Below are 27,891 nucleotides of genomic sequence, written 5' to 3'. Positions count from 1 at the left end.
GAAGAGAAACATTTCTCATTCAAAGCAGTGATTTATATTTTCTTTTTCAGGTTTGAAAATGCCATATCCAATACCCTGTACCATTTTATTTAATGACATTTATGTCAAAGATACAGGAGAGTGATAATACACACATAGCAGCCAATAAAATCTGTTGTTCAATATCTGACTGCTTGTATTGCATCATGACTGATGAAAAATTTGCCTTGTATGCAGTAGAATTTTGATGCATCGTAGAATCGAATCGTTACCTGGTGAATCGTAATCGAATCAAATTGTGAGGGCAGTGCCAATGCACACCCCTACTAATCTAATGACTAATTTTTCAATTAGCGATTATTTTCCCATTGCTCAATTAACAACTTACACAAAACAAATTTCAATAAGGTTCAAATCTCTATTTATTAGTTTAACACTGCACTGTTCATGTAAAATTATTTTATTTATATTTTTTCAATTTTTAGTGCAACCTGAAGCCAGATGTAGGCTATCAATCCAACCACAAAATAAAGTCACTTTCAGGAGGAATACAAAAATAAAAACTTAAAGTAAACAGAGCAAGTGCAAAAAGAGTAGCCTGTATTTGTTTTTTTTAACAGTAGGTAAAATAATGAATAAGCTCTTGTTTAACATCCAAGCTCTTCTCCCTTTAACTTTAATTATTTGTATCTAAAGGCTGGTTAAGCACTGTAGGGAGGAGAAGTTGGACAGTTTTTTTTTTTTTTGTCTCGTTCCAGTGATTGACACATCTGGGTGATGGCGTCGGATATGCGTTAGCATGTTGGATGTATTTCCACTCACATGCGCAACAACTGCTGAACAACGCCGACACACAGTCCTCGTCTCTCTCGCCGGTAACCTACTACTGTAACTGACCCGAAGACCGAAATTTTCGAGGCGGGGACGGCACCAGGCGGGATGGCATGAGACGAGAGGGCATCTAAGGCGGTGCTATAGATTAGGTGTCCTTAGAACCTGCGTATCTAACAGTAGTTCCGCATTACATTAGTTCCGCATTACATTAATTTATTTTATTTAGTGACGCGTCGACGCAAATTATTTGTGTTGAGGCATTTACGTAATCGATGAAGTCGACTACGTCGACGAATCGTCCCAGCCCTAGTGCAGACATCAACATGCAACTGAACAGCTTCACAGTGGTTATTTTGAACTTACAGATATGGATCCAGCACAAAACACACTTGAGGATCTGATGTTGAGGATCAGCCATCTTGAAAGTGTTGGGAATTCCAAAGGAGTCTGTCTCTACACAGTCGATGGGATGCCCTTGACAGATGATCCCTACTTCAACACATGTGAGTAGACCTGAACATCTTTTACAGTAAAGGTTACTAGATGTGAAAGTTTATATTGCCAAGATTCTTTTTTTGTCCATTGTTTGTTTTAATTGTACTGCAGTTGCGGGTACAACAGTGACTATAAATGTACTGAAGCATCCATCATCTTGGGACTCCAGGACTCAGCTCTTTGTTTTGGTTTTACAGCCCAAATCTTTACTGTTGTGGTTCAAACAGGCAGCTGTTTTCAGAGTATAAGCTGTAACAACAGCTGTACACTACCAATTCACCTCCAAGGACATAGAAACATTTAGAAATTAAAAAGACGGATATAAAAAAGAACAGAGTTAAAAGGAATGAATATTTAACTGGAATTCTTCAGGTGGCCCGAAACACAACTTCAAATAAATTCAAATTTTGCTCTGGACGTGTAAATGTTTAGGGCGATCCCAAACGATAATTTTTTAAACGACTAATCTAGCGATTATTTTTTTCTATTAATCGACTAATCTAACGATTTTTTTATTATTATTATTTAACGATTTAAAATGGTTGCTAGAACATGGACTTTCAGAACTGAAGTAGTAGCCTATGTTGTTAAAATAAAATAATCCCTGACAAATGTATTGCACATAAGGCAAGTTGTGATTTACAGTGTCTAATATAAGTCTGTAATCGATTGGGTCACTCATGATGATGGTAAACCAAAAAAATAACACTGCCGACTGATAGTGTTTGATAATGCTTAATGTTAAGTCATAGCGGGGCATTACAACGAATCAACGGACTAACGTACCGTTGGGCTACTACTGGGAACACATTCCGTGTCACTATGTTGATAATCGCACATGCTTGAGTGAGCAGAATTTACGGTGTTTTGCTGCTGTTCTCCTGACTCAGGGATCCGGGGTGTCTCCTCTTCAGGTGTTCTTGCATTACTGTCGTGCTAGTGTGATCTGCCAACTGCATTTTACAAAGTCTACAGACTACCACATTGTTGTTGGCATTAAGAGTAAAATACTCCCACACTTTAGGAGACTGTGTGCGAGCCTTTTTCTCAACGTGTTGAACTTGCAAGGAATCCATACTTGTGCTGTTGCTGGAGGCAGCCATGTTGTTTTTAGATTTCTACGCGTCGACGCAAATTATTTGTGTCGACGCATTTACGTAATCGATGACGTCGATGAATCGTCCCAGCCCTTTAGATGTTTGCCATGTCAACTAAAAATGTTGTCTTCTCATACAGGGTCTTTGAAAGACAGACATGTTCAAAGTGGATCTGTAATTTATGCCATATTCACACCAAAGGAAAACCTGAAACAGGCTCCTCAAATACCAAAGCAAGAGGTTGTCGAAACCTGTGGAGGCAATGTGGTTCGATGCCACGTCATGCTCAAGGTGCGTCTTAATTATATTAGTCATGATGCAACTAATGATCATATTGACTAATATGGTATATGGATATTATTGTACAAGCTGAATATGTTTGCTTTATGGCTCTGCTTTAAAAAAAAGTATAAGTATATTTTATATATATATATATATATATATATATATATATATATATATATATATATATATATATATACACTGACCATATTTTATACTGACATTCTGGGGATCACATCTCTTTTAATCACACATCATAAATATTTTTACTTTTTGTACAATTGTAACAATTTTTAACAATTACAACTTTTAGAAATCAAATTGGTGCAAACAGATGTAATCGATCAGACACCACTAAATTCATTGAATACATGTAAACTTCATCTTTCTAGTCCAACTACTGATTGCAGTGCTCAGAGCTCTAATATAGGGCTCTAAGATGGCATTGTCCATTAACCACTTTGGGGATTGCACTGGATTTTTTAACATACGGTATAAACATATACATTATTTAAAGCTAGGGATGCACAGATGCCACTTTTTGTAAGACCTAGTACTTACTGAATGAATGTTAATGAACGTCTGTTACATTCAAGCCATTGCCAAATGAGTTGCTACAAAGCTAATTAAGACTATCAGCTCCACACAACTCTCTCTGTATTTCACAGTATGGCTGAGTTCAGAAGATTGTGGCGTCTGCTGACTTTCCCTCGCAGAAGCTCGAGTGAAGATAATTACCTCTTCTGAAGAGTCCATTACACTTTTTTTAATTCTGTGTCCTCCTCGGCTACCAATACCCGATTCTGGCATCGGTATCGCTGCATCCCTATTTAAAACAAATCTGGTCTTTATAATTTGTATTTCCTTATTTCATACAGGGAGACTTTGAGGTGACGGTGAACTTGGCAAGTGACACCATAACCAGTCTGAGACTCAAGCTGGCAAATGAAAGTGGAATCCCAGCACATGTCCTACATTACAAGTAACTCTATCTTATGGCATGTTACCCTCTTTTTTTTTTTTTTAGTAGTCAGATTTATTTTCTCATACAGTACTTCTGTTCTCTCCTGTGCTTATATTTCCAGAGGTGAAGATTGTGATGGTGACACTCTGCAAAGTTGTGGGATCTCTGAAGACTCAACAGTTAACTTCTCTTTGTCAACCTTTTCTGATGAGACTTCATGCGATGAGACAGTCTTCATTAATGATGTTGTGCCTTCAGTCCAACAAACCCAGAAAGGAATCAGTGTGTTCTTGTCTTCACTTTTTGCTGTTGTAAGTTTTATTTTATAATATATTATCAGTACTTTTTACACTACCGTCGGTCACGGATCATGGAAAGTGAAACTTAAATATGTCATGGGGCGGTTGGATTTATTAAAATCTTTCTTTTCACATTTTTATTCACAGCAATATGTTATTTATAGCATAATAGGCTATATATTAACTTATTGGGAAAAAACAGGAAATAAGTTAAAAGTAAAATAAAATCTGACATTGAGCACCCCCATATAGTCCAAATGGCATGTACCTCATTTCATAAAGCCCAGTTTACAGTCTGGCGTGTACCTCGTTTCATAAAGCCCAGTTCAGTCAGACCAAAGATTCGCAACGAGACAAAACCGTTTTAGAATGTTGCAGGGAAAAGTTGCAGTGTTCAGAACCAGCCAATGCAGAGAATCAGAGAAATAAAACGTTTTCACTGTTTCAGCTCCACTAGAAAAGCAGCTGTAACAAGTATCTCACTATCACGAATGTTATCCACATTCATAGTTACAAAAAAGCCTGAAAGTCCGAAGCTAGAACGGAAGTACAAAGATGCTATGAAGATGATACACTGTCTCGTCGCATTGGTGTGAACTGGCAGGTTTCAGAACGTTGCAGACCGGCGCATTGCAAGTAGCTGCAAGTTTGAAATCGTCTGGCTGCAAATCTTTGGTCTGGATTGGGCTTTACGCCTCTGAAGATTCAACTGTAAGACGAGTCAAATCAGGCTCCTTCTATTAAATATTCAACTATTCAGGGTCACCCCTAGTTTTTAACCACGCTAGCATCTCAAGGCATGCCAATGTTGGACAGTCGGTCAGTTCACCTCTTTGGTCAAATATCTCAACAACTATTGAATGGTTATGGCCATAGAATTTGGCACAGACAGCGGCCCTAGCATAGATGTAGACTCGTGGTAGTAATGAAACAGATTGGAAAAAGATGGCAAATCTATCAATTAAGTTGCTACATTTAGTAATGTTACCCTTCCTTCCCCTGTAAGCTTAATCTTGCTTTACAATGCATTTATTTTTTTCTAGAAACATCATTATTCAAAGGAGAAACTGAAGAAACTGATTTCCTACATAAGAAAACTGACTGGATGTAACCCTCTTGCCCAAAGTTTGCATCAGTTACTCTGCAGGAATGAAACACTAACCAGGAATCAGAAGGTAACCAATATGAGCCGAAATAATTCTGCCTGTAACATCATTGTACTTTTTGAAGTGGGTGTTCTCATGTGCTGCATTACATTATGTAACTAGTCCTGTGAAAACAATTTTGTGCAAAATTGCTGTGCTTCAATTTTTTAAATTAAAATAATAATAATAAACTGTCTGTACACTTACAATGTTCTCAATGCTTCGGTTAACATTTAGGGGCCCTCATTATGCTACCGTTGAAGTGTGGTGATATTTTGAGCCTTTTTAGTGGTATAATAAGCAATTTGTTTTTACTTTCCCTGTGCCCCGAATACTAGCGTTGTAAGCTAATCAGCGGGCCGCGCTAGCTTGTTTTCAAGCTACAAACACATTCCATTAGCATGAAAACATGTCCCAGAGAGCGATCGAGTGGGTACACATCTGTTATTAACCCCTAGGTTCATTTTGCGCCAGAATTGTCCTTTTAAGGCTATTTTAAATTGTGTTTTTTACTTTTGTATCAATTGGTTTTTAGAATAGGCCCACCTGTTTTGGGAAGTGCTGCAATACCCCTACTTCCCACATCTATGCATTATGTGCATAAAGAAATAAAGATTTTGTATATAGCTTAATAATTTTTTTTAATTTAATTTTTTAAGTGCCCTGAACTAATGACATCCTTGCAGTACTTTTGTAGCAGTAATAACATTAATTATATGGTGAGTTTTCTCTATATCCTCAAGCTAAATGTATATCCCCAATTTAAGGCGGATATAAAAAAAAGTCACCTTTTTCACCCCTGATGAGTTTGCATCCCTGAATGATCTGCATTGCAGATGTTTCCTGTAGTATGGTTGAACTTAACCTTTAGACAATGACTTGTGCTTTCACCAGTACCCATCTCTTTAGCCGTACTTGTTCTTTTGATGTAGATTGCAGTTGTTGAAGGCTTGTACATACTCTTCAGAGAGCTTTTACCTCAACGTAAAACACAGCAAGAGGAGAAACCCATTGAAGACCTGGATGTCTTTGAGAATTCACTGTACTGCTGGGCACATCTCTTATCGGAAGCAAAGGTATGAAGATACTGAGGGTTGACTAATATAAGCTTATGAACGGTGAAGCCAGTCATTTTTTAATGAAGTTGCCAGTGGTTTGTGTGGGTATTAATGTCTCTACACCTTTTTGTAGAAGTTGCCATTACATTGAGCTAATAGGTGATACATGGCTTGAATGTATTTATGAATGCATTAAAGTAGATTCCTATTTCATGGTTGACCACTTAAAGTATATGTAACTTTTTAATTAATGTTTCTAAAGCTCTGTCATTTTTCATACAATAGTCCTTAATGACCTGTAACAGCAAACAAGACTAAGAGTGAAATGGACGCTATTTTTATATAGTTTTTAGTAAGGCATCTGCCCGGGTCCGATTTTTCCTGCGAAGTCACAGAATGATTTGTGGCAGGTAGGCTACAGCAACACATTCTGACGGGTCACAGATTTCTTTGTTACACTGAAAAAGCCAGTGTTAGCGTATGCCAGCGCAGCCAGGTAAAAGGAAGCATGAGATTTCTTTATATAGGCCTAATTGTATTTTAATGTTTTAGAAGTTATCTGTTGTAGTTATGGCTGATACTGGGGTAGGACCATCACAGGAAAGAAGGAAATTAAACTAACAGCTAAAAGGGAAAGTGTAAGACAACGGGCGATAAATGAGTCAACTTCGGTCAGGCCTTAACAGATGGAGACAATTACGGGATTGTAAATGATTCAAAACCGACCTGAATTGGCCCTCAGGTATGTAATATGTCTATTTCATTCTTAAAATAACTTTACAGTGCGCGATGTGTTTGTAGTCAGTAGCCAACATTAAATTTACCTCCCCCTTCCATTTTTCCACGTTTTCCTTTTAGTCTGTGTTTGTGTTGGCTTACTATTTTCTTTTCCCTTGTCCCCCTGTAACATTACTTGTGTAAAATGGGCCATATTAATTTAAGTTATTACGTTGGTTGCTTCAACAAACTCCTAATGCTTTGGCTCGTGACACAGTGATACCCGGTTTATCTCACGAGACATCCAAAGTAGGCTAAGTTATCGTATGCTACACTTGAAATGCATCTGTAACTTATTCTTTTATTGTAAATGAAATGATTTTCTGGTTGAGCAAAACATTCATCGCGACTAGCCTATATGACCTCCCCGTTATGCTAACTCAGTAATACAGCACCCTAAAGATAAGACCTTTATGACAGCAGGTGTGGTAAAAACACTACCACTTTTGTCCAAAGCAGCCGCTAGAATCAACACAAACTGAATGTTACATATAGACACTTTAAGTAATGATCACTTTTTCCTTATTTTGACAGAAACTGGCATCAGACCAGGAGATCTACGCACCAATCACTCTTACGTCTGAAGATGGCAGCCGGTTCTCTGAACCAGTCAGAGTACCTGGAGTGCCTGGAACCTTTGAACGAGCATATGTTCGCCAGAAAATCAAAGGTAAAACTAAAACACCATGACTTTTCTACACATTTTTATGTATAAGGAGCTTATCATACTGTAGAAGATGCCTATAAAGAAGGCATGTAGAAGATGCCTATAAAGAAGCAGAGGTCAATTAGAAAAAGCAGATGGCAGCCCCACAGTTTACTGATCTGCTCCCCTTTTTTACTTTTAAATCAAGGCTGAAGACCATTCTTTTTGATGTTGCCTTTCTTAAAATAATTGTTCATTTCTTGTACTGAAGTTGCATTGTTAAAACTGTGTCACAATCTATATAAGCATATAAAGAGAATTAAAAAATAAGACCGGTGGGAACGGCAAGGATTGCGGGTGGATTACGTGTATAGAGCAAAGGCTCATACATTTTAATATCTTTTATTGGGAAGCAGCTACAGAAAATTCAGTGGTGCTAACTTCACATGAAAACTGTAAAAGGGTCCATGCTGCAAGGTATGGACATTTTGCTGCCCTTTTGATGAACCGATCCATTTAGAATACTGTGAGGAACAGTAAAAAGAAGCCGCCTTGAAATTAGGGCTGGGACGGTTACTGCATTACTGCAATACCGCGGTCATGTGACGCCTACCGCGGGTCTGAGCTCGTCACCGTCATCACTGCAAAAAAAACATTGGCCTGCACGTTGTGTCTGATGACATGGATTCATTGATTCTAATGACATGGATCGTGTCTGATGACATTGTGTCTTACGTGGATTCAAGGTTTTCTAAACAAAACTTGTCAAAAGATGGAGCAAATCTGACCTTTCGTGAGTTGGGGAGCACAATGTTCCGTGACACATAACATTCGAGTCCTGTGTCATGTCTTGTATCGCAGAAAAGTCTTTGCCTTTCCTCTCCGTTCTCAGCTGAGGTAGACACATTAACGTTACAGCTGCAGTGTTTACCATTGCACATTAGCCTAGCAGCTAGCGGAGTTTCCTTCTGTTTATAGCTTTATCCCGATAAAACGGCATGGTTGAATTTCAGCCTGTGTGCACGTTTCGTAGCCTAAAACAGAGCGGCTTATATTGGTAGAGAGAGCAACAAGTTAGCGAACTGCCGAGTCGCCCTCTCTGCTCTCTGTCTGCTCAGCTGCTAGACGGGCTGCACTCTGCATTGTCGGCAAACTATTCTATTTATATTTTACTTTATTGACAAAAGAGCTTTCTGAACTGTCTGTGTTCTGTCTGAACGTGATGTTTTAAACAAGGACCCTTTAAGTGTTCGGGCTGGTAAGTTGATGTACCCCAAAAAAAAATTATCCACTGAAATATAGAAGTTTCTTTCGCCATGCAAAGTCTATGGGAAAAGTCTTTCTGGGCCAGAGGGGTGCAGTTCCACCGTTGGTTGCTAAGCCCATGGTTGATTTAAGACATGGCGCTGTCCTGGGGGCTTGGCGTGGCCTCTTGGCAAGCCGACCGGATGTGACATGGGGGCGTGGCAGCATCGACGATTCAATTTTTTTAATTCGAAGTTCGAGATTGTGACTTGATTACGGTTGTAACCTTGGTTCTCTGCGTGAAGAGACTTTCTCCACCATACGTATGGAATAAGTAACAGTGTAACTGTTAGTTATACAGGAGAGAAGCCAATTATCTGAGTTTGTGGCAAAACCTTTCAGTGCTCGGTTTTCATTTTGGGACTTTTGATTGAATAAAGGACTATTTTTCCAGTCTTATTTCTTCATTTTAGTTTTCTGTAAAATAGTGTTAAAATCTCGTCTCGATCTCGTGAGCTGGTTGTCTTGTCACACCCCTAGTATTTATACAAACTGACATTTACAAAACATACATTTTCTTTCAGAACTGTCCTTGTTTTATTCAAATATCTGGTATTATCGGCTTCACTTCATTTTCTATCCTTTGTTTTAGATGGAGAGAAAATTCCAAATTGCACTGAAGAGGTTTTGCGAGAAACATCAATACAGAGAGCCAACGACATTGAAAAAGTCTTGCTCAGCTTGCCTCCATTCATCAGGAATTATGCTCTTTGGATTCACTATGACAACACGGCTGGTCAGAAGTATGTATTATCAATGTTTTACTTAAACAAGTTTTATTTTTGGCTTTGAATTTAGACTTGTTTTTGTTTTTCACTAAACTGTACAATGAAATGGCAGCTTTCAGGTAAACATGGAGAAGACCTTTGGAAGTATGGTGGAAGAATTAAAATCTCCTGACAATCAATACATCAATGTGACCCCACCTCTACATCTGAAGGAGCTAGGACAGTGCGTGTCACGCCTTGTTCTACTGAGTGAAGGTAATCACAACCTGGATGGGTCATTTCTGACTGCACATCTATGTTTCAAATGGTGTTACTTTTTTAAAGGGTAAGACTCACTGGCGGTGTATGATGCACATTAAAACTTTGTGCAGCGGTTGTTTGGTATATAAGCCTGTACACTAAGAAACAAGGATCAACCAGTGGTGGAAATGAACAATAAGTCAAGCACTGTATTACACTTTTGAAGTACTTTACTTCTGAACTCCCAATTTATGCAACTTCATACTTCTACTCAACTACATTCAGAGGGAGATATTGTACTTTTTACACCAACACATTTAACTAATTTGTCAACTTTAGTTACATTTATTCTAGGTACAAAAGGTACTTATCACATATGATGTATTATTTATAGATTAAGGCCCTGCAGATTTTTTTTTTAATTATTATTATGCGCTAAATTGAATTCTAAACCAGTCTGAAAGGAACTTCTCATTGGTTTCCATATTGCCTCTGATATTTAATACCATGTTTGTGGTAAGCTGTTTTTTTGCTCTTTGTCAGACAACATTGGCGTATATTTGAATAAAGAAAAAGGATCCCCTGATATGATCGTAGTGCATGATTGTTTGGATGGCCAAAACAAAACCGTGGATGTGAATGAGTTGGCAGCCAGGTAAGTATGTTTCACAGTATCTTGTAGCCACCTTATGTTTCCCAGCATCATTGATGCGCTCTGATGAAATATTTTTTCTCTTAAATTCCTGTATTGAGGAATTGAGAATGTGAATTATTGTATCATTTACATGTTATATGAAATAAAAGATGCAACTGTGGAAAACTTTACAATACGAAAGACCTCCAGTACAAGTTTTTGTAAGCGCCTATGTGGGCGTCTTCTATCATTTCTGTATACACATCCTATAGTTTTTTTTTTTGTTTGTTTTTTCCTAGTTTCTATAGCTGTTTGAATTTTGCCTGCACAAATGGGAGAGGGAAAGTGTCACTTAACCTTTGTTGTTTCAATACAGTAGCAGACAATGTAGTGAGAACAAATTTAGCAGCAGTAAACTATGAATTGTGGTATGTGCAGTAAACTAATGGCCAAAGCCACAATGTTGCTGCTGATTCATTTTCTTCTGTTTACTGTATGAACCTCTGTAAAAGTCACAATACCATTTTTCTGACTGACGGTTTTTGACATTTAATACAGGACTGGAGACCATAGCGATGGCCGAACATTTGTCACAACCAGGACCCCAAAAGAGGCTATACTGGTAACACTTGTCTCTCTCTTGTTTTGATAATTGAATGTAGGACTGACAAGGGAACACAGGACACACTTGACAGCTATGCTATGATTTATTCTTGACCTAAATTCGTAAAAAAGTGTACATTTTCATTAGGTGCTGATAGACACAAGCTCGCATGGAAGAGGAGTGCTATGCAAGTGCAGAAATCAAGAAGATCGATGCTGTGAAGGAGCTCTTTGACAACTTTGCAACAAGGACTATGGCTTACGATTTTTATCATGTCATCGGCCTTATGAAGTTCGACTCCCTGGTGAAAATTCTCCACACGTTTACCGAAACTCTGGAAATGTTCAAGGTAAAGTCAGTAAATCAGGGCTGTCTTAGATCTGTCCTTTTAGTAAAATGTGCATCTGGTTGTAAAGCAGTGATAAACTTAAAATGTAAAGTGATTTCTTTTTTTTTCCTTCACATTTGTAGGAACACGTACGCAACATTGAGGCCAGTGGATGTACTCTGCTGTATGACGCCCTGCGACGTGGGGCATGTGAGCTGGAAAAGGTCAAGACGAGGTTCCCAGATTGTAGACTTCGCATCATTTGTCTCACTGATGGAAATGATTCTGGGTAAATCTGTTCTAAGCAGTTTTGGTACCTTGTTTATACTTGACCTGTTAGTACATATATTGATACTGTGAGCAGTAAGACAATGTCATGAGTAACCATGACTTTAAACTGTCAACTACAGATTGTGATATTTTTAAGTGAGTTGACATAATCTCAATTCTTCCCATAGATCCTCAATAGAGCCAGATGTTGTTACAGCCAAACTGCTAAAATCTAACATCATTGTGGACTCGATACTTCTTGGAAATGTGGAGAACAATATGCTTCATGGAATCAGCAATGCAACAGGTATGGCATCTTTGAAAAACTGCTTCCTTATGCCTTTTTCCACCAACATTTGCATGTATATGCAGGGTTTTTAAAACCAACAAACCTGCATGGGAAAGGGCCCCAAATTACCGCAGCTACCCAGGTGTCGTGCTCCATCACTGCCGATCGGAGCTGGAGTTGTTAAATACCCGTGCCTACTGCAGATCCATTTGACCCGGGAGTGAATACAGATTGTAACCTTTCCCACTGCAGACAAAAGCCCGATGTTAGTGGGTGTACTGTAAATGGATTTTTGGCCAGTGGGAAAGGGGTATATTCACTGTTATATACTTATTAGGGCTGTCAATTGATTAAAACATGTAATCTAATTAATTACATACTCTTTGATTAATTAATCGAAATTAATCGCATACATAATTAACGGTGCCTGAACCGATACTTTTTAAGAAAGTAAAAAAAGAAAAGGGAAAAAAAAGGGTACTAAACAACAGTTGGTGACATTAAAGAACGGCTTGTTTATTGCTAAGGCCATATGGTCAAAATGAAATGATTTAATAATGTATAACAATAACATTAACTTATTTCACTAGTGAATTGCTGTTGAACGACAAAAACAACCACTAGATGGGAAAGGGACATTTACAATAACTTCAAATGCACCACGAGGCTGTAGTTTACCAGTTTCAGATTTCGGTAGCCAGGGTTGGCAGGAAGAAGATTTTTACAAGTAAATGTTCCAATTAATGATCCAGGCAGCACATTCTCGTCTCCCTCCTTCATTTTACAGTCCAATGGTGGCTAGAATGGTTCCGGGTCAAACGTCAATATGGATTGGATTATCTGCGTTATTTTTTTCTCAGATTAATTAATCGAAATTACTGCGTTATTTTGACAGCCCTAATACTTATTAAATCATGCATCAAAATGTGTAAAAAAAATTAATGCTATGTGGAATCTGTAGGTGGAAAAATTGAAAAATCAAAGCCTTTTAATAGTGTTTGTCACTGAATATTTTCAGTGTACCTTGTTATGATAAAAATAATAATAAAATAAAAATAAATAATGCTATGTACAGTATATGCCATCAAACATTCTGCAAATTCAAGAGATCTCATCCAATTCACTGTCTTTATTAGTGTTGTTGACTGTTAGCTTCGCCTTATCATTGTTGCACTCTCAGGTATTTGACAGCTGACGGCTCAAGTATAGATCTTGTTGTTGGTATAATATTGATTGTTGTACGTTAATTTGTACTCTGCAGACCTTTATTCAGACAATTGTTAATCTCTCCACTTCACATTACTTCCAGGTGGTTGTTGTTTCAAACCACAGACAACCAAAGAGGGTCTGAAGCTCTTTGAGATTGAGACAGTTCTCTCTTTGGAGCAGAGGAAACTCAAGGAAAAACTTGACCCGTCTTCCATCAGTCAGGTTAGTTTTAGTTCCTTGTCCACCATTCTGTTGGAAGTGATAGGGAAATGAATGCATTATTGTTTGACACAGGCATACACTTTTACATGTTGTGTTGATGTGCAAATTCATTTGTTCCTGTCATTTTATAGCGTAGTTTGTCCAACATCTTCATTACTCATGGGTATGACAAATGTCCAGAGACATCCTTGCCAAGCCAGCTGAACAGCAAAGTGACAGTGACGGAGAGGTGAGTGGTGGAAGCAACAGTTCCACAGGAGCTGATAAGAAACTTGTTCAAGTAATGTTATTAGGACCATATCCATCTGCTGATGACCACGGTTTTTTACCTGCTGTCATACTCTGAATTGTAAAACGGCGAACAAGTTGACAATGTAAAGGTGTCACACATAAAAAGAGGCATTTGTTAAATTTACCTGATTACTCTATGACAATGTTTACAAAAATGTGTTGATCAGTGTAAACAAAACTAAGTCTACAGCCAAGCTAGCAGCTGCAAGACTACCCTTAGTCTTATGATTTCAAACTGTAATAATAATATTTTTTACCATACTATAATGACAAACAGGTTACTTATATTTACTGCCTTCAAAGTGTTTGCATTACATTTGAATCATTAATAATCTTTGTAAATAGTGCCCTGAAAAAGAAGCTTAAGGAGTCCAAGGGGCAGTTCCTGGAGAAGGACAAACGTGTCCTGGATGAGCTGAAGAGCCTGCATTGTAACCCACATCCCTTCTTCAGAATCTTTCCATCGGAGTCAGACTTTAGTAAGTGGCATGTTCTCTCATTTTGGGGTAGCCATATTTTCTTATTGTATAGTTTAGTTCTATGTATAAGATAAGTTGTGTTGAAACACAGTATACCTTGTTTTCAGATACACCTTTTTTATTCATGCAAATGTATGTATTTTTTTTAAAGCGACAAAGTTTAAGCTTTTTTTCTAATCTTTTCAGCATTCTGGAGGATTCTCATGCAAGGCCCTCCTGACACACCGTATAAGAAAGGAGTGTTTGAGCTGTACTGCCAGTTTGGTCCTGACTACCCAGCGAAGCCTCCACTTGTCCGCTTTGTCACACAAGTATCCTGCCAAAATACAAATAACTGAAGTTATTTAGTATATACAGTATGTAGACGCACATTGCAATTGTTAACATTGTTAAGTAATGTTATCTGTTAGAGATGTATGTGTTTTCTTAACACAATGACAGGTGTATCACTGCAATGTCAACAGTGTGGGCCGCATCTGCCACAACATATTTGACCGCAACTACAATGCCCACATCACTATGAGAGAGATCCTAGAAGCTGTGTATGGACTGCTCATCATCCCTGAGCCTGCTGATCCACTGGACAGGTGTGTGTGTGTGTGTGTGTGTGTGTGTGTGTGTTCATTTTTACCAAAAGATATTTGTTATGCTGAGAATGTTTTTCTTTTTTACCAACTTCTAGACAACTTGTGTTGAAAAATATTAACTATTTCACTCACAGTTATTTTCTTTTTTAAGCATTTTGGCTGAGGAATTCCTGACGACCCGTGAGACGTATGAACTAGAAGCTGAGAAACATACAAAGGCAACTGCAGAAAAGTCACTAGATGACATGGAGAAAGTAAATGAGATATATATATACACACACACACACACACACACACACACACACACACACACACACACACACACACACACGAGTTTAGATCGGCCCAAAAAAATCAAGCCCGAACCTACCCGAGCACGTTGCGTCCGAGACCGGCCCGGCCCGACACATTAACTATAATTATGAGCCCGAGCCCGATTTTAACCCAACATTTTAATACGTGGGCCGTTATAACTGACGTTCTCAACTACAATTCTGAGTTGTTTGAACTACAGAAATCTGTTTAGAATAATGCAACAAGGACGAAGCCTGTAAACTGCGCTGTTTGTTTATTCAGAATGGAATGGATCGCAAATGGATCTGAATGAAGAAACGTAAAAAAAAGAAACTATGATGAACAACATATTGTTGTCACTGCCCACGACTTGTTTAAACTGCTTCCATACCTCCGACTTTCCTCCACACTTGCTCAAAGGTAATTCACCTGTTTTTCTTTTTTTCTTTACATCTTCAAGCTCCATGTTGCACTTAAGATACACAATACAGCCCAGCAGGCCCAGTGTGATGCGTGCGAGAGGAGGAGACTCCGCGCATGAAGTGCTGCATTTTGTAACTGCAGCCTAAATTTTGTACACATTTGTTACTTTTATATAGCTTATATATACATATTTTATAATATTTCTGATTATGGCTTAGCTTTCTCCCCACCCAATTAGGCTAAATAGGTAATGGATAAAAAAAAAAAAAAGCTTGATCAAGGGTCTGGCGCGGCCCGAGGATAATGGCGGAAAGTAACGGCCCGAGCCCGACCCAAGGTCGTGTCTGGCTTGGGTCGGACTCGGGCTTGGGCTGAGAACACACACACACACACACACACACACACACACACACACACACACGGCCTGAAATTAACACCCGACCACCCGCCAAATGCGGGTGAATTTTGCAATTGGCGGTTAACACTGTTAATCTACCTGCCACATTGGCAGGTAGCCAATGAGAATTAAGTGCTTCAGACGCGCAACTATCGCTAACCAGGGTACGCGGTTGCTTACGGGCCCAGACCAATCAGGGGCCCGCATCACTGGAAGACATGGATTGACAGCCGGGGCCCCCATTGCATTTTCATTGCTCGCGATAATCCCAGCAGTCCCACGTGCAGCCACTGACCAAGCGGGAGTGAGAACGGGTCAAATTAATTTCCTTGTTTCTGTTATGAAGACGAGATGTGTGTGACTTGAACATCTCACATTTACCAACAAAACGTACAGCGAAAGACCGTGCAAAACATTTCAGACAATCCTGCCAACCTGTATACATTTTAACATCAATGTACGCTGTAACAATTCACTCTAAAGTCGCTGAAAGCTGCTGCTGTTTCAATCCTGTCGGCCGTCTGCAGCGGGCGGGGCTGCTTAGTTCCCCCCACGACTCACAGACACGCACACAAATGCACACGGTGGATGCAGGAAAAAACGGAGATGAGACGTACAGGATGACCTAAATTGAGGACAGCTACGCTCGTTATTGTAAGTGCAATAAGTTAAAGTCCAATAAGTACTTAATCAAACCGTATGAATGTGTGTCCCAGGCCAGGATAGGAATTTAACTAACAATGTCAAGATCAACAAGCCACAGTGACGATATGTTCATATTTGATTAATTCAATAAATTATTAATTTTTGTCTTTTTATATACTTTTTGGTAAGGTTCCTAGGAAATCTCAGCCCAGAGTAATTAATTAATTAATAGTAATAATTATTATTCTCCCCAAAACAAGTTTATTTTTTATTTTTAAAGAACTATACAAAAAAAATTGCAACTTTTTTTGCAACTTTCACTGTCTTCCGCAACTTCATTGCAATAAACTTTTATCGCAATTTTTTTTACAAAAGCTCCCGCGAAATCGGGCATTTTGGGCTGCAACAATCTCAAAAAAAAGGCTGCGAAATCCTGGAGGGACTGCCCTTGTGTGTTTTTTCATGTGTTATGGTGCTCATTCACCAGTGTTTTTTTTGTTGTGGTGCACGTAGGCCACTCATGTTTTGTCAGTCATCTCATCTCTTATATGCAGTGGCGTAACGAGCCACATGATGGCGCAATGTCCACAAGTAGGCTACCATGAACAGTGTTGGGCAAGTTACTTTTAAAAAGTAACTAGTTAGTTACTAGTTACTTCTTCCAAAAAGTAACTAAATTAGTTACTCAGTTACAAATTATGAAAGTAACTAGTTACTTCAGAAAGTAACTATTGCGTTACTTTCAAGTAAATTTTTAAATGCTCAATTGTGACCCCATCTCCACCTACCCCTCTTTAACGGAACTTAAAATACATGTGCATGTTCAATTATTTATGATGCATCTAAATATTATAATGAAATGGACACTTAATACAATACATTATTAACAGAAACAATGTACACAAATCTAAACTAATGTTGCTGTGGGACAAAGTGAGACTAGCCTCCAATCAAATGCCATGTATGTAGATATGTCTATATAGTGGATCGATACAAATAAAACAATGCATATATATATATATATATATATATATATATATATATATTAGTGGTGGTGAATATCATGTCTTGCATATAAAAATGTCTTGCAGGTTTTACAATAACCTACTGTTTTTATTTCTTTGTCTCTATTTAAAGCAATTGGTGGAGTCTGTGCCACAGTTTATACCCCAACATCTGATCTGTCCACTCACCAAGAAGATGTTTGTTGATCCTGTGAAAACAGTGTATGGCACCGTGTATGAACGCAAGGCCATTGAGGAACATCTAAAGCAGTGAGTTTGTCTATAAAAATGAGTAACCTGTATGGTTACCTAAATGACCGATGCCAGTTTAGAAATCACGTGAACCCTTCTTCTCATGGCTCTCAAGCACAAAAGGACTTATCCGCTTCATTGCCATGTATTTTCAGTTGACTGTACACTCTTTTGCAGACACCAGTACGATCCGATGGCTGGCCCCGAACACAAGCTGGAAATGAGTGACATCAGAGCGGACCAGGACATGAAGAAAATGGTGACAGGTCATCGTTCTCGTCAAATTCAGTTTGAAGTTGCAGCTGAGTAGTTTTTTTTATCAGGTTCCTGTGAAAAAGGAAATTTACCATCTACACTTAATTGTTATCGATAGAAGTTGTTCTTACTTAATTTGTATTGGAACATTATTTTCAGTCAGTTGGGAAGTGTTAGTGCAATGTAAGTTACTCTTTTCCTGACATCACTTCTACTTTCATATGAACAGTGATGGACAATTTTTTTCTGTTAACACTTTCGTTTAGAGTTGATTGTGCTTCTGACTTTGGATTGTTCAATGTTCTTTTAAATGCTATCCTATTTCCTTATTTACTGTTGTATCAGTCAAATATGTTGTACATTTGTATTATGGATAATACAGGAGTAAATAATTTTAGTTCATTACATTTGTCTTATTGGTGATGGCAGAAGAATAAAGGATGAGCATTTTTTTTCTATCGTCAATTTTAAATACACAGACATGCTTATTTTCAAATCATCAACGTTGAAGCTGGTGTATGTTGATGTGCTATAAGTCACACACGCACACAAGTGGGATTTTTATGCAAGCATGCCATAGTTTGATCTTTATGTGAAAGGAGCAATTCATATTTTTCACGTTGAAGCAAGGAATGTTAATGACAAATTTTCTCAATAAAATAATTCTCAAAAGAATTGTTGATGTCAACTTTCAAATGGTTCAATTTCTCTTTACATTGTAATTAAAATTTGTATATGCAATACAGTTTTGAGTTGCATGTGGCAGTATGACAATTAAAATTGTTCAGGTGGTAAGATTAAGTGACCCAGTCCTGGCTTATAATTAACATAGTCAAGGATAAAAAACTAAGATAATAATTTTGATTTCCAAATAGGACAATGACAGTTTACCAAGACCGATCCAGTAGACTTTACTAGTAAGATAAGCTTCAATTTTTACACACGGTTATCTCCAGTATGTGTGGAGTCCACATGTGACTCGGGTGAATTGTTTGTTGGTAGTATCAGAGACTGTTTAAGAGAATCGTTGGTAGTATGCTTATGCTTGCAGTCTTACGGTACTAAATTAGCTTATTATGTCCATTATATGGGACCAATAACTGCCGCCCATTCTGCTCCTACGTAAGAGAGGAAGTGAATCGCACTGGTCTTCAAATTAAATGTCCTCGAATTAAGAAAACGATATTTAATGAAGTATGCACACACACGGTATTAATGGGACATTTCACAATATAAAACCGGATTTCTTAAAACATTTTCGTGTTTATACGCTTTGTTCCCGATTGATTGTCGAAAACGCCTGCGTCAGTTATGCTTTTATTTTGAAGGCTGTGGTAAAAGGGTATCAAAAGTTTTTGGTCGTACACCACGCGCTGCGTGGAGTGCTGGAATGCTGTTGACTCCGCAGATCTGAGTGGAATCAGGGGGAATCAGACAGCAGGTGAGTTTTTCGCATAGACTGTATATAGGTTTTTCTAGATTTCTCCTAAAAGTCTAAATCATTAACTGTTAACATATTTACTGTCTACGGTTGTTTACGTTCGCCGTAAAGTTAAACTAAAAACTGTCAATACTAACGTTACCTCAACAGGTCGTTTATACGTCTGCCCTACCAATGTTTATACGACTTAGCTAGCTAACGTTTAAAATCACAAAATGTTATGGCATTATTGTTAACTCTTGTGAATAGTATTTCAAACATAGCATTACTCTGACTGTAGTACTAACCAGACTAAATGCAGTAGTTTCGTGTACTCTAGTTCCAGTCATGTCACTGATTTCCTTAGTCGTTAATTTGAATTGTATGTAACGTTAGTTAGCAATAATCTCAGTTCGCATAGCCTTGGTAACAACAACTTTAGTGGTTGAGGTTGTCTACAATCTTCAACGGATCATGTTCTGAGAGGTTGAGTCAGCCTTGCTATCCTGCCTTTCCTGTAGAACCTGTTTACATTCACGTTTAGTTAAATCAGTTCACTGGTATCCTGAAAAGTGGAAGCACTGAAACTTGATTTGAAACAGTCACGTTTAATCTCAATGGGTCAGCTGTCTGTAGTGTAATGCAAACAAATGGAATAATTACATCCAGTCTGGGCCACAACATTACGGGGAACTCATCCCGGATTAAACCCATTTAATCACGCCAACATACTTTTTTTTAACGTTACACTTTCCTCTCGCTTTTGTGAGAAATTTAAAATGAAATGCACATGCCTGCATAAAAAGGATGAGAGAAATTCATTATTGGCCACTATAAACATTTAATCACTGTAGTCTAATTCACTGTTTTACGGGCATTCAAGTGAGTCTCAAGCAGATACAGAGCCCCTGTTTGCCATTTGTTTTTCTGAGCCAATCAGAATATTATTGAATATAACACAACTAAGTAAAAATGGAGAATCATTTAAAAATATTTTTTAGGTAGAACCACTTCTGACAAATTAATATCTCATAAATACCTGCTCACTAAAGACATCTTCCTTGCCAGTCGAAGCTACACATCAGTAACCAATAAACGCTACACACATGCAGATATGCAAATTTAGCATTAATAGTAGCTGATATTAAGATTGTTAGTTTGTCATATTCTTTTATGGAAGCTAGCAATATGATTGATGAGTACAAGCTATTAAAATAGCATTCACATTTACTTCTACCTCTTGTAAAAAAATAAATAATTGTATTTGTTAAGTAACAAATCAAACACCATAACTATCATACATCTACCTCAGCTTGGCTGAATAATGAATTACATCCTTTAATTACATCCTATCTACACATCACAGTAACCCCACTGCCTTCCTCTGCTTGTGTGGCGTGTTTCCTTTCTCCAGAGAGATGTGGTGGGTCCTGTGGGTGCTCGCCGCCTTGCTGGCTCTCTTCTGCAGTCTGGATGTGTGGTACTTCCTCCGGGTAGCTGCTGTGATTCTCCGGGCCTGGTTCCAGCCTCCAATCTGGGATGTCACAGCAGAGCAGATCCAAACAGGCCGGGTCACTCCCCATGACATTGACATGTGCCACATGAACAATGCTCGTTACCTCCGGGAGTGTGACTTTGCCCGCTTCTCTCTCTACATACGTAATGGTGTGTTCAAGGCAGTGCGAGCACTCAGAGCTTCAATGGTAGTGGGGGCCACTACCATCCGTTACCGCAGGGCTCTGTGTATAGGTGAGGGGTACGAGCTGCGGAGTCGTATCGTTACTTGGGATGACAAAGCCTTTTTCCTGGAGCAGAGATTTGTGTCAACAAAAGATGGGTTGGTGTGTGCCGTCATGTACTGCAAGCAGAGCATCATACGCAGCAGCCCAGACAAGATCATGCAGCACCTGTGTAAGCGGAAGGTAAGGACCGAATGACTAAATACATATGCAAATTTGATAGTTAAAGAACATTGAGTCTATGGTGTGCTCCCTGCAGGTGGAGTGCCCTGAGTTTCCAGAGGACCTTCAGCACTGGGTCAGCTTCATCTCGGCCAGCAGCCAGGCCCTCAGAGCTGAGAGTGGACTAGACGAGAAGAACAAATAAGACATTGCATGGGCAGCTTTAAGACTGGCTTTTTTGTAATACCATCTCAGGATTAAAAAGGCATTGGTTTTCTGTTCACATTACTTGACTTAAACACAGTCGTGCCTACGCATCTGAAAGGAGCTTTACTAGACCCCAATACTTACCTATATGTCAACACTGGAAGAACTAGCACACCAGGCTAAAAAACCAATTACTTTTCAGTAATAATAAAGTAATATGATTGTACAAAGTCTATCTTTGTTTACTATGGGAGCAATAAAAACAAATTGATTTTGAAGTCCTATTGATGCACTTTTATGCCCTCACTATGCATATAGGGCCTCACACACTATACACAATAAGAGCCCAAGGTAGAAGTTTTTACTGTAAGCAAATGTGAAACTTGTTTGTAAAACACAGCAAAATCAATCATATTGGTCACAAATTAGAAAAAAAGATGTAACACAACTAGGCATGGGCCGGTAAAAGAGTCTGACGGTATAATAACCTTCAGCAAAAATTTCACAGTATTACGGTATTGCAATTACAGCTATAAATGTATTATTTTTTTTTAAGTTCTGGGTAAAAAACAACTTTTTTTCCCCCATTGAACACAATGTATTTTATTTTTAAACACACCGCACACTGGCAGGGAGATGGATTTCTAAACTGCACTTTCTGTCCTTGAAGACAGAAAGACAGAAAGAAAGAAAGAAAGAAAGAAGAAAAAACAGCTCATACCTTAGGAACGGTATGACAGCAAATTGTAGTGGTTTTGTGGTATACCTTGAAACTGGTAACCGGCCCATGCCTAAACACAACAAACAAGAATTTGACCAAGGTATTGTAACAATGAAGAAAGAAAATTTGCCAAACTGTCACATAAGTTATATTGTCTTTGTGACTAAAGGGGGTGTGTCCAGTGTAGTGATACATATGGTATTAAATGTAAAATAAAGTAATTCCACATTGGTAATTTTCCAATCGGTAAGACTTCACTAAATCCAGAAGATGGCAGTAATGCACCACTGTTAGGATGCCAACTGCCGTTAAATCTCAAAGCAGAAGAAGAATTACGCTCGTCACATACCCGGAAGTCATGTTCATTCATTCTACCGGTTTCTTCTTCAAGTTGTGGTCGTATCCGTATCGCATCCCATGGTAACACTCTCTTCTGGACGCACGGTAAGTTGTACAGCCATAAAAAATAAGTATACTGTATTTGTGGTTATTTTTTAAATTTCGACAGTGAGAAAAATAAAAAAAATGACTCACACGTCAAGAGTATGGTCTCTATTTTATTATTCTACAAGGCCACCATCTGCAGGTAGCTAGCAGCTAGCTAAGCTAACAGATTTGGCTGTCAGCAGGTTGCGCCCCGATCATTTGCATTGGGCTGTCAAGGTTGAAGTGAGTGATTATAGAGATATGATGCTTCCGTATTTTTTTAGCTGTAATATAAAGCCAATGAATGAAGAGGGAAAAAAGCACTTAACATCTTTTTCTACACATCTGCACTGACATTGATGAGGTCAAAGGAGCATGTGATTAAATATTGAGAGTGGTCATGAATTTAGAAAACAAGCATTTTTTTTAAAGGAAATTGCTATCATAAACTTCGGAATTGCTATTGTAATATGTGTCATATCATGTGCCTTTAAATTGGTTTTGTTTCTTGTCATTAATGTTTTATAATATATTACTATACTGTTTTTAAAGGTATATTTGATATTCTATTGCATTATATCCTTTGTTATATTGCTGTAACGTACTATACCATATAGTGTATATATATATATATATATATATATATATATATATATATATATATATATATATATATATATATATATATATAATAGGGTTCCACAGCTCCACTGGAGATGTGTACCGCGTATGTCACTTTAACCACACCATGTCACTTTGCCTTGCAAATTTGTCTCCAAATGCTCTTGTATAGTTTTCTATTTTAGTTAGATCTGTACTATTGCTGTCCTTGTGCTGCTGCTGCAAAAACAACAACTGAATTTTCTTGCTGGGGTTCAATCAAATATTTATCTTATCTTATTTGGACTGTTGTTCCAGAGAGATGTTGCTGCTGGTGCTGGGTGCCCTCCTCCTGCTCTTCTGCAGTCTGGATGTATGGTACTTCCTGCGGGGGGTCCAGGTGTTCTTCCAGGCGTGGTTCCAACCCAGAATATGGGACTTGCTGGCTGAGCAAACCATTGATGGCAAGGTCCTTCCCCATGATTTGGACTACATGGGCCACATGAACAACTCCCGATATCTAAGGGAGTGTGACTTTGCCCGCTTCCACCATTATATGCGAAACGGGCTGTTAATGGCCTCACGCAAACTGGGAGCCAGAATGGTGGTAGGGGCCTCCACCATCCGGTACCGGCGCTCCCTGGCCTTCTGTGAGGCTTTTGAGATTCGGACCAAAATAGTGGGATGGGATGAGAAGGCGTTTTACTTGGAGCAGCGGTTTGTGTCCAAGAAAGATGGTTTTGTCTCTGCTATCATGCTTTGCAGACAGAACGTGGTGCACTGCAGCCCAGAGAGCATTATCGAGTTTGTCTGCAAAAGAAAGGTGAGGAATAGCTGGAGATGAAGAAAAGTATTGGTATGACTGTAGCAGGGTTGGAAATGAAAATAATTTTTATTAAAAATAATTTTTATTATCAATTTATCTGCTTTAATCTGCTTTGGTTTCCTCCCAAACAACACTCAAAAATATAAAAATATTATGTTTACTATTAAATAAGACAAAGAAAAAAAAGCATATCTGCAAGGTGGAGAAGCTGGACCTTGAAAATATTTTGCATTTTTGATTGAGAAATGACTTAAAGGAGATACTGACTAGAGCCGGACCAATATATCGGCGGGCCAATATTATCGGGCGATATTAGGCATTTTCCAAACTATCGGTATCGGCATTTATAATGGCTGATCAATGAATATTTAAAAAATAAAATAAAAACGGACGAAACACCCTCCAACCATGTTATGAGTGTTGGCGTTGCATAGTTTGTCCACCAGAGACCACTCTACAACGTCCCTGTTGGCAACACTCATTGATTTGTTTTTCGTTATTGTGTTTTTGTTCAAAGGACTTTTAAGTTTCATTTTTTTTTTTTTTTTTTTTATTTTATCATTTTATTTATCAGAACTTTAATATATTTTGATGTTCCTCTGTTCTGTTGTGACAATAAAACAAGTTTATTTTTAAACTGCATTATCATATTATATTAGTGAGGACTCATAAATAACTACAAATAAATAATGTTAGGGAAATCTGTTTATGTTTTGTTACGCATTTCTGGATTTTTTTTTTAAATACATATCGGCCGATATATCGGATTTTTAAATCACCAAATATTTGTATCGATATCGGCCTTAAAAATCCATTATCGGTCGGGCTCTAATACTGACCATCAAACTACAGTAGTTACTAGGTTTTCTGTTGATGGACTGATTGATTGATTAATCAACTAATCATTTGTATTGGTTATGTTATGTTATTTGCGACCAACAGTCCAAAATCCAAAAGATATTCAGTTTTCTTTCTCATCAAATCCTCACATTTTGGAAACTGCAGCATGGAAGTGTTTTGCCTTTTTCTTTAAAACATTTATTTTTAAATGATCAAACTTGACAATTGTCTGTCAATAGTTGCAGCTCTATACTGTGGCATTATTCTTCTTTGGCTAATTTTGCGTTTGTGTGCAGATTGAGTGCCCCGAGTTTCCTGAAGACCTCAAACACTGGATCAGCTTCATCTCAGCCAGCAGCCAGGCACTGAGAGCCGAGAGCGGCCTGGAAGAGAAGAACAAGTGAAGCCCCACACCATGTATCATGAGTGTAGGCCCACTTATAATTTGCATTGCACGCACATATACAGTAAACATACATGCACACAAACAGTTAAACATCGTAGAGAGTTTTTAGTTTACTTACAAGATTCAATTTATCTCCGTTTTCGGTCCGCTTCTTCCTGCTGTGTATTTTTGTATGATTTGAACAGAAATACTGAACTTATTACAAAACTTGAACTGTAAGGTATTCCATGTTTTTAAAATGCACTATATGCATTGGGATCATATTGAAAGTTCTCTCGGAATAAAGTGACACAAGAATGTAGCTTTATTCTTGCAGCTTATAGACTGGCGTTAGACATTTCATTTTAGCAAAATCCTCTAAATTCAGATAAGCATGCAGAGCAAAAGTTCATCTTCCATTGACATCAGTGCATGTTTTTAAACAGACCCAGTCTTTTTTTGTGCCTGTTTCTCTTGATTAGCCGTAGTTTACAGTTATAACTTCAGAGAATTATAACTTTTTACAAAAAAATGGTAAGTTTGATGAAATACTTGAATGGGCATCATGAACATGTACTGAAAACTGTTTTAATATTAACACAAAGTAACCCAAGTGAGTAGACTAACTGAATTCCTGTTAACAATCTGAAAGGGAATCTTTGATTTTGAGGGATCCTTAATCAGTACAGTATTGTTCTTTTACTGACTGTATAACAAATGCTTTTAGAGGGTATGCTTCTAGATTGGAATTGCATGTCATTTTAAGAGAAAGTGCTCAAATCCAAATTAACAGGCACATTAAGCAAACGTTGATATGAGGTTGCTGGCAACTTTTCGAAACCTGCAATGCACGATAAACACTGATGTTAGAATGATGCTCGGTCTTTTGAAATCTGGAACCTTCCCTTTAATGCATCAAAGCTTTATTTAGTGACCAAAGTAATGTATTGTTCTGTATGAAGAGGAAACAAAATCAATATTTAAAGATGTATAACCTGTTATTTATGTTGTTGATACACTGAAAATCCTGCTTGATTAATTTAAGTTTTAAGATATTCACTGTCCTTTTATTTTCCACATATATTATTTATGATGTATTGAAATGGGTTAATGCACCTACTGTTGTTGTGTTTAAGTATTTAAAGGCATTTTAAATAAATGCATTGGAAACCATGTTTCTGTGACTGAGCTTTCCTTTTAAGTGCTTGTTATTCAGCAATAACCTGACCTACTAATGTACTGTGGTTTGTGGTTCTATATTGATGACCAGTATTTGTACCTCACTTTTTACTGCACAACATATATCAGACAGCTATAGTTACCATTTGCAGATTAAGATTTGACATCAAAAATGTGATTGTTATAACTGCCCAAATTATATATAACGTACATATAACCTTAGCTGGACCTCAATCAGCGCCATTACAAATGATTCCTACATGTTAATGCATCAATAATAATATACAATATTATTAGTATCTGCTACATAATGTAAAAGTTTATGTGTATTAAAAGACTTGAGTACCACTGGCTTGGACACCAAAGTTTAGTTGCCAGCAGCAGCAACAATTCGACATGCGCATCCTTCAAAATAAAAGCGCCATCTCTACAAAAAGCACAAATAATAGGACCTAATTCGACCTGCACTTCATTACACTATTTCATTTTAAGCATTGTTTGGCACCTTTAAAATCCGAGGTTGGGTACCAAGCCCCAAGAACGGACAGGGCAGCTGCCCTGAGAGAGATGATCATAAGTAAGACAGATACCTGGACCCCTGGTCGATTGCCAAGAGAAAGAGTACCAGATACCCCTGAGACAGGCAGGTACGGCATACCTGGAACCAAGTGACTGGCATAGTGTACAGGAACATCTATGCCGAGTATGGGCTGAAAGTCCCAAGAAAATCAACCTGACATCCGAACCAACCGAATATCGTAGTGGTCGACAAACAGCTGAAGAACATAGTTCTGATAGATGGAGCAATCCCAAGCGACAGCAACATCAAGAAGAAAGAACGTGAGAAGCTTGAAAAAGCACTTGGGGCTGTAACCCCCAAACTAGGACAGTTCCAGTAACATCTGAGATCTCTGTCCTAGAAACAGCTGATACTGTGCAGAACCCTCAGGCTCCCATATATATATATATATATATATATATATATATATATATATATATATATATATATATATATATATATTTAACTGCATTAACCCTATTAACCGCATTAACAAGGGAGTTACTGAGGAAAGAAATGTTTATTAATAGTAATGGTAGTAATCATGTGATAATAATCTACCAATAATGTAATAAATAGTATTGTTTGTTTGAAGCACATTAGAATATATATATATATATATATATATATCCAGGTAGCTTGTGAATTTCACCAAGGGATCAATACGTCTTATCTTTACCCATAATTATATATATATATATATATGATAATGTATTTGTTTATTGTATATATATGTATCTAAATTTGCGAAATGTAGTGCAGTAAAAAGTGAAATATTTGCCACTGAACTGTAGT

The 27,891-nt window shown here is 37.9% G+C and overlaps 2 protein-coding genes across 9 annotated transcripts in view; both read left to right on the top strand.

Moving 5' to 3' along the window:
- LOC116046212 (protein THEM6-like) overlaps window positions 1-27,891 on the top strand; it is a 217,139-nt gene that overhangs the window by 16,589 nt on the left and 172,659 nt on the right. For 3 of the 8 annotated variants that reach the window (XR_004104074.2, XR_004104073.2, XR_004898280.1), the window contains exons 4-16: window positions 1,179-1,316; window positions 2,545-2,696; window positions 3,566-3,669; window positions 3,773-3,962; window positions 4,994-5,125; window positions 6,028-6,171; window positions 7,465-7,600; window positions 9,474-9,624; window positions 9,722-9,864; window positions 10,393-10,504; window positions 11,042-11,105; window positions 11,235-11,436; window positions 11,559-11,694. The exons of 1 other annotated variant lie outside the window; for it this stretch is intronic. Coding sequence is in view for 4 of the 7 variants with exons in the window: in XM_031294476.2 (XP_031150336.1) it covers window positions 11,257-11,436; window positions 11,559-11,704; window positions 11,874-11,992; window positions 13,284-13,405; window positions 13,537-13,634; window positions 14,042-14,175; window positions 14,362-14,486; window positions 14,617-14,762; window positions 14,914-15,016; window positions 17,659-17,795; window positions 17,955-18,087 (1,443 nt within the window). In the remaining 3 variants the exon portion in view is untranslated. Of the gene's footprint in view, window positions 1-1,178; window positions 1,317-2,544; window positions 2,697-3,565; window positions 3,670-3,772; window positions 3,963-4,993; window positions 5,126-6,027; window positions 6,172-7,464; window positions 7,601-9,473; window positions 9,625-9,721; window positions 9,865-10,392; window positions 10,505-11,041; window positions 11,106-11,234; window positions 11,437-11,558; window positions 11,705-11,873; window positions 11,993-13,283; window positions 13,406-13,536; window positions 13,635-14,041; window positions 14,176-14,361; window positions 14,487-14,616; window positions 14,763-14,913; window positions 15,017-17,658; window positions 17,796-17,954; window positions 18,705-19,349; window positions 19,474-20,866; window positions 21,375-21,450; window positions 21,839-27,891 lie in introns of those variants that run through there. 4 more of the 8 variants (XM_031294476.2, XM_036005051.1, XM_036005053.1 and 1 more) reach the window with 4 other exon arrangements.
- On the top strand, window positions 22,601-26,546 carry LOC116046244 (protein THEM6-like). The gene is made up of 3 exons (XM_031294535.2): window positions 22,601-22,725; window positions 23,626-24,130; window positions 25,270-26,546. Exons 2-3 carry the CDS (start codon window positions 23,630-23,632, stop codon window positions 25,375-25,377), a joined length of 609 nt encoding a protein of 202 aa, XP_031150395.1. The 5' UTR covers window positions 22,601-22,725; window positions 23,626-23,629; the 3' UTR covers window positions 25,378-26,546.

This window comes from Sander lucioperca, chromosome 9 (assembly GCF_008315115.2).
Source record: "Sander lucioperca isolate FBNREF2018 chromosome 9, SLUC_FBN_1.2, whole genome shotgun sequence".
Lineage (NCBI taxonomy): Eukaryota > Metazoa > Chordata > Actinopteri > Perciformes > Percidae > Sander > Sander lucioperca.
This window is presented reverse-complemented; position numbering and strand designations above follow the sequence as displayed.